General features: G+C 38.2%; 2 protein-coding genes across 6 annotated transcripts in view; both read left to right on the plus strand.

Annotated features, from left to right (window-relative positions):
• The window catches only part of LOC124287918 (RUN domain-containing protein 1-like), a 33294-nt gene extending 30807 nt beyond the window's left edge, over positions 1 to 2487 (plus strand). For all 5 annotated transcript variants that reach the window (XM_046724404.1, XM_046724406.1, XM_046724409.1 and 2 more), the window contains exon 17: positions 1968 to 2487. In XM_046724404.1, the coding sequence (XP_046580360.1) occupies positions 1968 to 2074 (107 nt within the window). In that variant the 3' untranslated portion in view covers positions 2075 to 2487. The remainder of the gene's footprint in view (positions 1 to 1967) is intronic.
• A 9647-nt stretch (positions 2488 to 12134) lies between these two features.
• Positions 12135 to 14012, plus strand: LOC124287920 (peroxisomal membrane protein PER10-like). The gene is made up of 3 exons (XM_046724411.1): positions 12135 to 12267; positions 12458 to 12578; positions 12702 to 14012. Exons 1-3 carry the CDS (start codon positions 12141 to 12143, stop codon positions 13423 to 13425), a joined length of 972 nt encoding a protein of 323 aa, XP_046580367.1. The 5' UTR covers positions 12135 to 12140; the 3' UTR covers positions 13426 to 14012.
• Positions 14013 to 15899: the final 1887 nt, after the last annotated feature.

Below are 15899 nucleotides of genomic sequence, written 5' to 3' on the forward strand. Positions count from 1 at the left end.
GGTAAACCGGTTATATTGCGCCTCCCTACAAAGCAGTGGAATTATTGTTCACAGATTCGAATAATTCCCCAGTGACTACTATGCCAGTTATACAGTTGGTTAAATCTATTTCTTATCCAACCAGTGGAGCCCATTTCTGGTGTCCCCAGTGATATTGCTGGAATATGCCTGTTATACAGTTGGTTAAATCTATTTCTTATCCAACCAAGGATCTGTGTTTAATCCCCCACCTGTGTTCAGTGTATGAAGCTCATCGACGGCTTTCCCCAGCTGTGTTACTGTGGAAATATCAATCACTCATTTACCAGCTGTTGTGACATACAAACATAAGGGCAATATATGTTTTAGTATAAATATCTATTTTGAGAACAGGTAATAATGAGTGTTGACTTCTTGCAGACAACATATTTGATGTAGTTTGTAATGATGTCCAGCAGTGTATTATAGTAGTTGTGATTTGGGCACTTATATCAGTATAGAAAAATACTCCATGCAGCAGATGCTATACAGTTCTGGTCTGGAATATGTTTTTTGATCTTCAAGCAGTTTTGATTGTGTTGTTGTTCTGTATTGATCTTTATGTTGTGTATGCAAGAAATACAATACAGCCAATGTCAAATCAATATTATGAAGGTTAGTATAGATTTTGTTGGTAATAGGTATTGACATAAATCTTGTATGTATATTTGTATAGTTAAAATATCAACAATAAAAGTCATGTTCACATTATTGTGTGATTTTTTTGTTGTTGTTTAGGCCAGACCAATTTTATTTCTTATTTTACGGATCCGCCTGTCGTTTTTTTTCAAGAATAAGAACTTATATCAGTATAGAAAAATGTTCCATGCAGCAGATACTATACAGTTCTGGAATATGTTTTTTGATCTTCAATTAGTTTTGATGGTGTTGTCGTTCTGTATTGATCTTTATGTTTTGTACCTAAGAAATACAATACAGCCAATGTCAAATCAATATTAAGAAGGTTAGTATAGATTTTGTGGGTAATAGGTATTGACATAAATCTTGTATGTATATTTGTATAGTTAAAATGTCAACTATAAAAGAAATGTTCACACTATTGTGTGATTTTTTTGTTGTTGATTAATGTTGTTCTGAGAAGCAGTCCAGCTGGGTATAAATCATTTCATCTTGACCTCACAAACCAGTGATTGATGTGAAGAGCAATGACCCAAGCCTCCTGGGTACGATGACACGCAGTCAAACAAGCTACTGAGCCCAACCACTTTATAGCTGCCTCTTAAAACAGTCATAGGTTGCAGGGACCATTTCTATCACAGAATTCCCATGGGTTGAAAGCCATGTGGCAAAAAGGGAAGAATGCACACTATTGCAATGATGCAGTTGACATGAACAGTGTCTAGAAAAATAGGGGATGCCCTTCAACAACAAACAGTTGGTTAAATTGAGGCTGAACAATAGATTATCACAAGCTTAACATATTTGCTTTATTTTGATTTGCAGTTCATTCTTGGGTGTATTTTAGGAAAGGAACCCTCCAGATTTGATCTTCATAACCTTTTTATCCCTATAAAAACAAGTCTTAATTATGATAGGTCCCTGAGTCCCCATGCATATCTTAATATATAAGAGCTTACATCTGAGAGAGTGAGTGAGTTTAGTTTTACGCTGCTTTTAGCAATATTCCAGCAATATCATGGCAGGAGACACCAGAAATGGGCTTCACACATTGTAGCCATGTCGAGAATCAAACCCAGGGTTTTCGGAGTGACAAGCAACGCTTTAACCACTAGGCTACCCCACCGCCCTGCTTACATCTGACAGTTACAGTGTGGGAACATGTTGTCAGTTTATCAACCAGTGGTTTTAAGTATCTTAAGCTATATTAGTAACACAAGAGATAACATTTTTCTGGAATATTATTGCCGATGTACAACAGTCACTCAATCTTTCAGCTCAATATTTAAATCTCTACTCTGATGTTTCAGGTTTTGATGACACACTGAAGTCCTTGGAGCGCCTCAATGCAGTCAATTTCAAGCTGCCTGTTGATCTGGCAGTTCGGAATTTTAGCAACATCCGGGATGCATTCTAAAGAAAAGTAGTTGTTGATTGCCAGTAGACTTTCAACCACCACGTGTATAAAGTAACAAGTGTTCAGACAGCAGCAGTGGCAGGAGACCTTCGATGGCTGTCAGCTTGGCCTCAGAACCATGGCAGAGTATCCAGTCTGTGGCATATTTGCTATTGATGGTTACTCTTCCACAGACAAAATGAAAGGTTGACTTGTATACAGATCAAGTCCAAGCCAAGCATTAACGACCCCAAGGGATATGATAGGTAATGAAGAACAAGACAGAAACAGGTGCCCTCCACTGACGATCTTCCATCAATATGACAATATGCTTTGGCAGGACAATATAACGATAATTGAACTTCAGGTGTAGTAGACAGTTGGACACAGATTTAAAAAGGTCTGGACATAGATCAGGGCCTTTGTACACAAAATATAAGATATGCCATATTTTATCGATTGATTATCATGATTTCATTTTCTGAAATGTGGCACCCTTCACATCACTTCATAAGCATTTCAAGTTAAATGAGGAAAAAACAGTGTTTTTGAAAAATATTTAGTTAATATCATTTTCACAGTACTTTCTGTTTGGATATTAATCAAGGTGTTTAAAATTAAATACATCATTGTTGTTCATGGTCAGCTGTGCAGTACTAAAACTATAACACTTCTTGTGCAGAATTATGTATGATGGATGAGACTATTGTAGGTCACCATGTCCAGGGGTTAAAACCGGAAAAACTCAAAAGTAAGCGACTTTATTAGGGCTCCTTGCCTCTAGGCAGGAGACCTATGTAATCGCCTCGGATTATTATTATTATTATTATTTATTATTCTGCCGATTTTTGTACCAAACATAACTCCTAAACCAATGCTCGATACAAAAATCACCCAGATGCGCACCCAGGTGTAGATATTGCTTAAAAATCTAGGCTCTTGGCCCAATAGCAAAGGGAAATAATTTGTTACAAAATTTCAACGCTTGACAGCAAATATCTCAAGAACTAATTGTTCCAACACTTCCAAATTTCTTGTACAGATGCAAAATCAGGAATATGGTGGGGTAGCTAATGGTTAAAGTGTTTTCAGCGAAGAAGAATTATTTTACACAATGTGTGAAGCCCATTTCTGGTGTTCGTGATGTTGCTGGAATATTGCTAAAGGTGGCGTAAAAACGGTGTCAGTCAGTCAGTAGGTCACTATAGCACTTGATACATTAAATATGGGATCTCAACCTACATCATAAATCTCTTTTAATGACTATTAAGGTGACTTGATTCAATTTAGGACAAAATTATTTCACCTAATTTGTCTTGATGACCTATTTAGAAATATCCAAAAGTTTATTACATGTACTGAACAGCATATATGCATAATTGTTTAGAGGTATAGGTGGAAGGTCGTGCTCCTGTCTGTTCTAGTCAATCTTACAATTGTGATATCAACACTTCAATGACATTTGTACATAGCATCAGTGACTTAATCTTATTGTTCTGTAGACATGACTAGGATGAAGTGATTACGGGAGTTGTACATCCATGACTTTCAGATTCCTTGTATTTGAAACTTCACTTCATCCCAGTGTTCAAAACTGTTAGATCGTGAGTCCAAGACTTTATGTTCAGAAAGAACTAACTTCTACTTTCTTCCTCTACTGAACAGGTAAACGGACAGCATTTTTTATCAGATTTGAACACTGGTAATCACCCATAATGTTATATACTACTCAATATTTGCTAAGGGCCAAAAATTGTCAAATGTTTGGTCTATGAGTAGTATAGTAATAATGTAAATTCCAGAAATCCATGTTGTTTTTGTCATTAGGAATGTCTGAATTGTATAATAACTCGCAATCACTTATCGTCAACCCTTTTTGTACATTATCCATGGAGGTCAGTCACCTAGAATCAAAATGAGGCAACTTCATAGCTAAATTGTGGACGGGGAATGTCCAGTATATGATCTTCTGCTTTAATAAAACTGGTGAATGGAGCAATTTAGCTTTATTCAACCTAGGTATTGCAGAAAATATTGAAAATTGAATGATCTCCACTATGATCTGATACCCATATGTTAACATAGTCATATATGTATGCCTTATATTGAGACGATGTCAAACTTGAATGTCATGCAGGCAGTGGAAGCAAGGTCTTGAATTACATGAAATGTACTAAACAAAGAGTGTTTATGATTGTTATGGTTAGAAACCCATAAATACACTTGTGATTGTTTGATCACAAGCGTACAGAACTCTGTTGCTGGTTGTTTGGGTTTGATTATATTCATTTCCATCCTTGTATTCTCCTCTCCACATTCCAGTGTTATTAGCTGACACTGCTTTCTTTCTGATGGCTTAGTAAGTTTGTATAGCTTAGTTTACTCTCTTGTTGTCAGCTCAGTCATCTGTTATTTGTTTATCTTCAGTACATACATGTATGTATTGTTGTTATTGGAGAGATATTGAGCCCTGTGAGAAGAAGGGTATGGGAAACCTGTGATTTGATTAAGAGTATCCCAAAACTGAATACTGTGTGTCATAAAGTAAACAAGCATTGTCACTAAGGTGACATAATCCCCCGCCGCAAATGATCAAATCAAACTTATAAGGTAATGAAAGTTTAAGATGAAGTTAAATGTCAACAAAAACATGACCAGTCAACCTCTCTTGATATCTGGCTCTTTAGTTGTTCAAACACACACATATTTTCAAGACTGACTTTGACCTTGACATGAATGTCATAGTGTATGAAATATGCAAAACTAGTACTAAAGAAATTGCTTATTGAAAAACATTCACGGGAAGTCTTGAAAGTCTATGATGAAAATCCAGTGAACCGTTCTTAAAATATCTTGCTGACAATTCAGGTTAACATGCTGAAATCATCAAAGTGGCGTCGTGACCCTAAAAATAATGTGAAGGTCACCAAAATTGTCTGGGCCCTGGGCCTTCCCTAGATGAAGCTTGGTGTCAAATATGAAGAAAATCCAGTAAATATTTTTTGCGATATCTTGCTGACTATCTTATCATGCAATTTAACATGCTGACATTTTCAAAGTGTCTCTGTGACCTTGAAAATTGAAGGTCACCAAAAACTGGGCCCTGTGATGAAGGTCATGAAGAAACTCCATTGACTGGGCATAACATGTAGGTTAATATGCTGAAATCTTGCACCTTGACCCTAGATAAAACTTGGTGTTAAATATGAAGAACATCCAGTGAACGGTTCTTGAGATAGCTTAACATGCAGGTAAAACGTTAAAGTCCCCTTGTGACCTTGAAAAGAAGGTCAAGGTCACCAAACCTGACTTGGACCTTTCTTATACTGTGATGAACCTAGGTACCAAATATGAAAAGAATCTAGTTAACGGTTCTTAAGATATTCCAATTCATACACGTACGTAGTGACAGACGGACGGAGCCTAATGCTAATGTGTTTAGCGCATAGCGGGGGATAAAAATGCATTTTGGACAACTTAAAGGGAGCTTTTAGTTGACTATTGGTTGTGGATTTTACATGTTTGTGAAACCCTGTAACCTACACAGTACAAATTCTAATGAAATGTTCAGGGTTGTGAAATGATGAGTAGATAGGAGAGTCCTTTTAATCTTTAAATGACTTTGCTGCAGGATTCGTCATATACTTTCCACTGTAGAATGTGAAAACATTCCAACATGCGCAGAATTAGTCAGTTACAAGAAGCACAAATAAGTAGATGGAGAGCTGCCCTGTTTGCAGAGATTTTTGTTATCTATTTTTTTCAGTATGATTAGTTGATGTATTTCTAAAAGAGGCTGTGGACCATAATGTTGCAGGAGAGTGTATTTGATGCTACCATAGCAACTGTAACTGTTTGATGCTAAGACCATAGCAACTGACTAACTGTTAGAAAAGCTGGAAGCTAAGATTGTCTGAATAACAGTGTCCACAGTGACTGAGCTTCGAAAATCTAGGCCCTGTTCCTGAAAGTGATGTTAAACTACTGTGACTAGAGTTTTAGGTCAGCATGAACGTATGGGAGGTATAATCATCTCTAGCATTGTGTCGTTTTGGGACAGGGCACATGGAGACTGAATGGTGCATACTACTCCCCTATCTCTTATTTGTTGCAGTTACTATCTGAGCTGTCACCCTGCTTGTTATGGGATATATGTATTAAATGTTATATGATTTTTAGAGAAATCCGTATTTTACAATCAGTATGTCCATCCAAAGAATATATTTGTTTTGTTTGTCCTTTTTTGGACTGCTTGCTACTGTGTTGTCTGGATTACATTTTATTACGAGGCATAATAATTAAAAATGCATGGAACTATTTTTTCACGATATGTAAACTATAGTTCGACATGGGTATTACAGTTTAGGAAGAGTGAGAAGAAAGGTAACAGGCAGGACATAGAACACATGAAGACAGAAGCAGTTCTTTTAATGCCATCTGTTTAGTAAATGCTCTTTAAAATGCTTGTTTTATCTAGAACTATAAGTTTCATTTAGTGCAATAAGTGTTGCAGTATTTACTTCAATATTTCGTCTTTGTTTCTATTATTTTGTGAATAGTTGTACAGCTGTTTGTAAATCTATTGTTCCCTCGGCTGTGAAATAGGACATGGTTCTGTGTGAAATCAGCAGTTTTCAAAACAAAGGATAGAAGATGAGCACTCTTACCATATTAGTAAATAAAGAACCTAGTTGGCCTTTTGAAAAGATACAGTGCCCCCTACAACGACCCAAGATTCCCCTTAATCTTTATTTCCAGCTTTCTGTGGGGAAAGTATTGCATTAACTGACTGATACCTGCAGAGTTAGGGTATTGTTATGGCTGTAATATCTCTTATATATCCTATCTCTTATGGTCATGTAGTGTTTTAGCTCAAGTCTTCTGTCTCATTCCATACACTTCTGAAAAGATGGAATTAGTATTTTAGTGTGTCCCAGTTCAACCTTCAAGGTTGCATTGTTTGTAAATAATGTACATGTGGTCTAAGACAAAGCTCAAATATATATTTATATGTAAATAGGTCCATGTCTGTTCCCTATTGTAGAAATCTGTTACTATTTACTCATGTGCAATTATATGTGTATCATAATATCCACAATGCAATACAACTAACTATTGACTGTACTTTTCTTTCTGTAATATCCTCTTCTTGTACAGAGTTGCCTCTCTTGAATCTGGTTTGCAATTTAACACTTATTCCTATACTATTCAATTATTGTTGAGTCAAGTTTGTATACTGAAAAATTATTAGTGTTGGCACAGAGTAATTCTCTTAGATTTGGTATAACATAGAACATGCAAATTGAAATTCATGTGAGCACTGAAATATATGTTTTATTTCAGCCAGTGTTTTCAATCATAACGTGTAAGTTATAACATGGTATCATATTAAGTTTCACACATACCCAAAGTATTCATTAGTGTTTACAGTAGATCTGTGGTCCAAGTTTGTGATGTATTATCCTTCATGTAGTCTGAATAATGTTCTTCACTCTACCTCCATAATCATCATCTGTTTTCTGAAGAAAAGTTAACCGTTGAAAGGCCACATAGATTGCAATTCTGTGAAGGTTTATTGGTGTGAAAATTGAGAAGTACAGCCTTGCCATAATAAATCTGTTCATTCTGTCAGTGTGCAATGTTAATTTACATCCATTCCATGCCTTGGTTGTTTTATGATATGTGTTTACTTCCTTTACACATTGGCATTACATTGGGTTTAATCGGTTACTGTTACATTCCTATTCCAGACAATTTGAATATGTTCTTTATTCTTTGTTCATGCAGGAAATCATTTGATGTATGCCAAAACATTCATGCAATTTCTTGTTTACAGAATATTTTCATTAATATATTGTTTGATCCATACTCTGACAATGTGTTAATAACTGAAATTTTATCATTCCGTCAACATATTGTGTTTTATGGTTGTTGTTTAATATTTCAGTTGTTTCTTGATGTATTCTGGTGTCGAATGTAGGTTTGGTTGATCAACATGGCTATTGTTCCTGTAAACATGCCATAACTTCTATCCATTCAGATCCATTGCCACTTAAATCTATGAGAGCAGTGACTTGGGCATAATAGAGTTGCCTCCCTTTGATCTGATTGGATTCTCTTGGCTTTAATCCCAAATGCGCCTTGATTATGGTTCTTTTGGTCAGCAAATACCCATGGTCTCATGTTTTATCAAAGTGGCCAAACATCAAACATCGAAGACAACTTCATTTGGGTTTTCTTTTCTTGTATTTTTGCTTTATCTGGAATCTAGGTCTCAATAGATCCCAAATACCTTTACAAGAACAGGCTGTTTTTGCCTGTTTGAGTAAGAGCAAGCTGTTTGTGATCCAGTTGTCAAAGTGTGTTACCAGTTTGTCACTCATGCTCTCATCCCCTTGTTTGACTTAATCACTTGTAAACCACTGTTTATAGCTGTAATATTGCTGACAAGATTCTGAAAACTTTCAAATCTCTGCATGCAACTATCCAACGTTTTGACTATTCATATTCTAAAGACGAGTCTAACAGATTCGTTGAGAATAATAAGAGAAACAAAGGAGAGTCCCATTTGTTTCACACTGCACACTTTTACTCGTGTTGACATGAAAGCAGCAGCTGTGTAGTTCATTTATATTTAGTTCAGTATATAATTTATATAGTACTCTGTTAACATCAAATTTTACTGAATTGTTCAATTTACATACACTAACATACATGATTTATTATGACATGAATTTTTAACACTATGATTTTATGTTCTTGCCTCAATCAGCATTTAATATAGGTTGTCCATGGCTATACTTGTTGTGTTTGAGTGCACAAAACAGGATGAAATCTCTTTCTCAAGATTTTCATGGAATTCTCTTTTGAACATTGAAATGTTTCCTGCTTTGTAGAATCCTGTGTCAGTGCAGATGTGTCATGCTGATCATCAGCAGAGGGCGGATCCAGGATTTGGGAGAATGGGAGGGGTTGCACATATTCATGAAGTCCAATCAAGTTACCCCTGCAACCCCCTCAAGATCCGCCCATGATCAGAGTAGACCGATAATGAGAAGGGTCACATTTCACAAAGTGATATTAGCACTAAGATTGTCTATGTTAAAATCTGGGAGTATTCTGATTGGCAAGAGGAACATAGCACTGGCTTCTGTATTCCTCTCATGATGTTTTGGAGCCCTTTGTCTGTGGCCACTTGTCAATAATCTTTAAGTTTAAATGAAAGTATCATCATATAACACTTTATTTAACTGAAAATGATGTCTTGTGTCATATTCATGATAGTAGACTCAAAGGTATTCGGCACAGACTGTCTTGTCAAGACTTACAATCAGGTGTGATGTGATTGTAATATGACTGCACCCCAAAACTGCATTCACTGTCTGATTTTCAGAGATGTTCTCTTCCCTCTACTCCAAGTTAAATTTAGATCTTCAACCTGGTAATGTGCACTCAAATTCTTCAAGAAGTTTGGTCTAAACTGGTGAGGGTTCAGAATGCTGGTGTGCAATTTGTTTATTTACAGTATTTTGTTCTTGTTACTGGATCCTACACTGAAACATTGTTGTGCTAGATGAGTAAATAAAACATATTTTCTGCAACATCCCAGACATTTTGCATTTTTTTAGATTGGATAGATATTTAATATTTCCATTTCTGGTGAAATCGGAGCTTTTTCATCACCATGGTGCTGAGCATATATTGTGAAATTGGATCAAACAGTTGCATATCTTTAGCATTACAGGAACACAATTATCCTGGGTTTGAATCCTTGTTCGCCTTGATTACTCTACGTCTGAAACCTGTATTATTTCAACCTTCCCTCCACATAAATCTGACACTGTCTGATATAACTGTCTAATGCTGTGTTTACACGACTCTTACACAATAAATGTTACCGGTCCGTTGCTGATGAAATCTACTAGTATTAGTCGACTTTAAGACAACTGATACAGAAACGAATCACGACTAAGCTGCATTCACCTGACTTTATTTTTCACAGGTTTCAGATATAGTATGATACTGTAAATATAGTTCACATTTAACACCATTTAGCCCTTATTTCTAGCTACTGTGTCCCGCTCAATTTACACTGAAACATTCAACTGTGGAACTCGTGGGATGTGTGGACCACAAGCAAAAACAAAATTACGGGAAAGTAGACTTATTAGACAAAGTAAGTGTGTGAAGTGGAAACCTAAATGCATTGATGCGTATGGCAATTCCCAAAATGAGGATGTAAGAAGGATTGGTCGGCTTCTAGTCAATAAGCTGAATTGGGTGTCCCTGCAACTTCAGAACTCAACGGACCGTTAATTTTAGTTACATGCATTTCGACTGAAATATACAGCAAAGGGTCTAAATAATATATACAAATTTAAACAAGGGAGATATTTCGATGGATATACAACTTCATTATTACAATAGATGGAACGGTGTCCTCCCATTCTTCAGACAGCCATTCTTCAGACACTTGAGTAGACGGTGTGACGTTTCTGTTAACATGCTAACACTATACACATTTATATACATGAGTAAAGTGCAAAGATCATTTAGTATTATCAGAATGTACATTACTGCACAAACATTACTGCGCGCATGTATATAAATGCTTAATCCACAGTACTGTACTATAATGTAGTTTTATTCACTAAAAGAGAAAGTGACAATTTGGAAACATTGGTTTTTGTAGAAAGTACACCCTAAGGAATGCAAAAAAACACACACAGAAACAAATCTCAAAGTTTTTTAACGAAAAATTAAAAGTGAACATAATGCAATGGACTAATTACTTGCTTGATAACGGTGTAAGCATCGACACCGAAATGTCGCATATGCTGCAAGAAAGAAGTATATCCCTAGAACAATATGCGTTGCCCATCACACCAACTTCTAAATGTCACTCAAAGAAGTTACACAAAATATACTGTTCGTTATAACCGTCTGTCCGTATCTATAAAAGCGGCACAAGTCCGAATAGTACAAGAAAACACACACACAGTCGGAAGACTAATGTTATGAAAAAACACTAACAACGTTTCCTATTTTTAATTGTGTAAAGAAAATACGCACCATTTCCTGTACAATACTCAAAATGTACTTCTACTAAATGTTCCCTACGTCACAGTTTTGTACAACCAGAAGATATTCAAACGTGTTATCGCCCGTTCAGGTTCAAATGAGAACGATGAATGATTAGATATCTTGAAATTGGGATAAGTGCACAAAGCATAAATAAGACACATGGTCCTGAAACCACTGTACCCAACAGGATCTGAAATCTGACGTTTTTTGATCGATCGCGAAACCATCATGTAATATTGTGCACACCGAGGGGTGACCAACGGCTGGTGGAACAGCACCAGCACACATTCAGGTGCAACTCAGCACAGCCAGGTGAGATGAGATAGCGTGTCAGGCGCTATTCCATCAGCCATTTGTCACCCCCAGGTGTGAAGAGTTAAAATAGCACAATATTATGGTTTCTCAAACAACTTTTTTCGTGATCGATAAACAAAAGTCAGATTTCATATCCTGTTGCATGGGTACAGAGGTTTCAGGACCATGTGTCTTATTTATGTTTTGTGCACTTATCCCAATTTCGAGTTATTTAATCATTTGTCGTTCTCATTTGAACCCAAACGGACTATAACCGTTTATGAACAAGCTTATCGTCTCTCACATTGCGGGCATAAATAGTGGATTTTATGTTCCTTCAATCAATTTAGCTCCTACTGTCGGTCACCCAGTCCAGCCCCACAACAGTTAAGCGCGCGGGAAATATGGTTTTGATGCGCGTTGCATTCTACTTCCTCATTCGTCACCACTCGCCCCTTTCCGTAACCTCGCTATTCGGCTTGTCCCGGAATAACACGAGTTGGTCACGAATGTCTACTTCCTCAGCGACGATATGTCACGTGACATGACGTCATCACAATCGCACACCAAGATCCTACGCAAATGTAAAATCAAAACTGACAGGATATTTTTTTCTTCGCAAATACCCTAACAGGTGAGTGATGCAGGATACAAATACACAGGTGATGATGAAAACCAAAACAAATAGTACACAAGAAGTCAAATTCCCATGTATATATATGATATCTATGTTCCGCAGATGGGTCGGTATCTACACAGGTTAGCCGTGAGGGCAGGGACACAGGTCCTGTCCCCCATCCCGGAGTCGCCATCTACGACCCCTCCCCCAGATAGCGGTGAGTGACTCCATGGTACATGGTCAGACACATACAAGTCTTTCAAGAACATTGATGGGCATCAAACATTAGATTACAGTCTGAACAGTCTACTGACAAAATAAATACAGAGTTATCGAGAGAGAGATAAGGAAACAGTATATTCTTCTCTATCACCTCTTTCACGAATGTACCTTTCGAAATCTTTCAGATGCTGACACTGGTAGTCAAGCCAAAGATGACACAGAGACAAATATAGTTCAGTCGGGTGTCAGTGAATCAGTGAAAAGAGAGGAAAGTCCAAAGAGCCAAACAATCAACGTAGAAGAAAGGTAGGTTGTCACTTTGTTAACCCAACACTCTCTGTTTAAGGGGATAACCACATTTGGTGATTGATGTTAAATGAATCCATCCATTTCCACACTACATCCGGATGTTCCTTCTCCCTGTTGCAGCTTTGTGGAACATCTCATGAGCCTCAACGAGGAGTACAGAGAGCAGTTGGAGGCCACGAGAAAGGAACTACGGATGGAAAGAGAAAGTAAAGCTCAGATTGTGAAGGATCTGGAACACTACCGGGTCGAATACAAGAACTTCAAACTCAGCTGGACCATGGACCAGGCTGAGATCACCGACCTCAAGGCTCGAGTCCAGACACTGGACACCTTCCAGAGGCAGATGAAGCGGATGAACGATACAATTACTCGCCTTGAGAGAGAAAATAACACGCTCAAGGCCCGCTACTTAGATACTGATGGACAGACGCCTGTATTTGAGGAGACTAGAGCGGCAATGGCCCCAAAGATGCCATCTCCTCCTGCTGAAGGCCACGCACGAAGACGGCCGTACACAGGCAAAGCAAGAGATGTGAAGACGCCAGTACTGCCGCCAATCACAGACAACAACAACGTCGTCATGTCTTCGAAACAGACAGCGTCCTCTGATAAAAAGGGAGCTAACTCTCCAACACATCTGCCGTCCCTGGGGAACATCTGCCCCACCCCACCATCACGTCCACGTGAAGACGCTCCCAGCAGACGTCAAAGCAGGATTCCTCTCGTGTTCCCGCCAATCCGCGGAGCATCGTCTGTGGGCAGTATCCCATTCGATCACCAGCCAAAGCAGGAGAGTGGGCGCACCTCAAGAGCCTCTCAGAGCAGCAGGAGGCGCCATGAATAAAGAGGATGGATGGACAGGATGTGACATGGATAGGGAGGGTGGACTTGGCCTAACATTAGCTGATAAAATGGACATTGGCAAGGAGCATGGATAACATGGATGGGTGGATTAAGATCTGAAAGCAACATTTCTCGTTCAACTGTTGCTCATTCGTGTCATCCAGTTGTCATGCTATGTCACAACCTTTAAGTACTACCCACTCCATGATCCAACAGGTCACATAGACTCCTCGCCACCTGCCCAAACATGCTCACTGTGTCGACATGGCTCAAACCTTCACACCCTGTCCCCCACCAGCTCGCAGTTCCAGCAACTTGTGTATATCTGCACACCTCAAGGTCTCATGTAGGCTTCATACCTCTAAACGTGTGTTCAGGTGTTGGCATTAATATAAACGTGCAACTCTGTGCATCAGTGATTATCAATCTGTGATGGAAATAGTTTTTTTCCGAATATTATCCCAAATATTTCAAACAAAGTTTTGTTTTGAATTTAGTTAGTCTATTTTATCGCTATATTGTTTACATGCTCTATATTTGTTATTTATATAAATCCAAACATTTAAAATGGTGCTGATGTAAAAAGAAAAAAACACTTCTGTTTTTATGTTATATTTTGTAACATTTTTATTCGAAATGTTGAATAAAATATTTATGTTTTAAGAAGGCGTTCTGATTTGTTCTACTAGTGACTAAAACTACTACATCGATGTCCCAGAAACAGGTGCAAAGTGAGTGAGGGGTTCACAGCCGCCTGCAATAATATTCAAATTGTTACCATGGCGGAAGGGTTGCCCAGTTTATTTAAAGCGTTCACTCGTCACGTCGAAGGCTCTGGTTCCTTTCCATATTGTGCAATGTTTGGATCCCATTGCGGGTGTCCCTTAACGTATTACTGGAAAACGGTGTAAAAGCATACTCACTCTCGCTGAGCAAGAATGGAAGCATACATAAAATGGTTTTACAGATTTCATTCGAACCCACAATCATATGTTTCCAGTTGCTGTGCCTCTTACATTAAGGAAACGGTTTCCTATCATACGAAAGCTGGACATCTTCACGATAACTAAACTGTTTCAAATATATAATGTTCACTCCTGATTTGGGTCTCTGCAAAGCCACCGACATCGAAGGACATCATAGCACAATGGAACAAACAGTTCTGTACTGGGCAGAGGGGTGGTGCAGTGGTTACAGCATTCGCTCGTCAAAGGCCCTGGTTCGTTCCCATATTGTGCAATGTATGGATCACATCGCGGGTGTCCCCTAAAGATATGTTTCTGGAACATTGCTAAAAAACGGCGTAAAAGTATACTCACTCTCACATGACAAGAATCAAAGCATGCATTAAATTTATTTTTTAAACAAATTTCATTCCAAACACTAAAAGTTGGCGTCTCAGGCGACTGGTTCTACTATGCCGACTGCATTTTATTTTACATCAGACAGGTTATGTGCGAGGGTAAACGGGGGGAAAGGGGTGGGTGGGTGGTAAGTTGAAATAATCTCGAACGGACGTTAAACCCCAAGAATGTGATGAATAGATGTGTTTTGAAACTAAAACTCAAGTTCATGAATGCAGACTTGTTCTCGTCGCTATATGGCTGAAATAATGCCGATGTGACGTAAAGCCCAACTCAACCTCAACCTCCGCTATTCATGTTGTTGTTATCACATTGTGGGGGATTGACTTACACAGTTCAGCTCAATAGGTATTCAACGCTACACGCTGGTTATTGTTCGAGATGAGATATCTATTGGAAGCTGAATCGTTACCTTCAGCCCCAAATCTTGTACAAGAGAACGTCTCGTGGTGTATAAATCAGACACAGATCAGGTAAATGAGGCTGATTATTGTCCAAGAAAGATTCTCGTCACTGAAAGTTCACTGATAATTTGTGAATAAAAGTTGCGTACCATTTCTTGTTGATATTTTATGTTTCAGGAAAGAATATTCAACCGTGTTAGTGTCATATTCAAAATGTAGACATGGAAAAGTTTAAAGTGCTAAATTCGTGAAATAGCATCATCTAGTTTAGTCCATGCACACTGCTTGAAAACTGAGACGTCAACTTCTTAGATATTTAAATATGTAAACGGTCTTTGAACAAGCTTATCGTCTCATTCGGTACTGACAGACACTCAGGTGACTACAAAAAAAGTGCTACGATTACCGCTTAGCCAGCGTCGAGTCCCCGAAAATGACACTGATGGTGAAGTTCCCAGTGAGCGCGCCTAGAGTTATACGCGCGGGAAATATGATTTCGGCGCGCGGTGTATTCTACTTCCTCCTCAGCGACGTATCACGTGATATGACGTCATAACAATCACACCGCAGAGGCGTGGTTAGTCGTCCCACGTCGTACAAGCAGCAGTGTTTCGGTTGAGGTTTACAAAACACAGCCCCGGAAGTGATATCAGAAGACTTTAAGTGCATCAGTGTAGTGCCACCACAGTGGTAAGTAGTGTTCAGTA

This window comes from Haliotis rubra, unplaced genomic scaffold, assembly GCF_003918875.1.
Source record: "Haliotis rubra isolate DU_JTF1 unplaced genomic scaffold, ASM391887v1 Scf409, whole genome shotgun sequence".
NCBI classification, from domain to species: Eukaryota; Metazoa; Mollusca; class Gastropoda; order Lepetellida; family Haliotidae; genus Haliotis; species Haliotis rubra.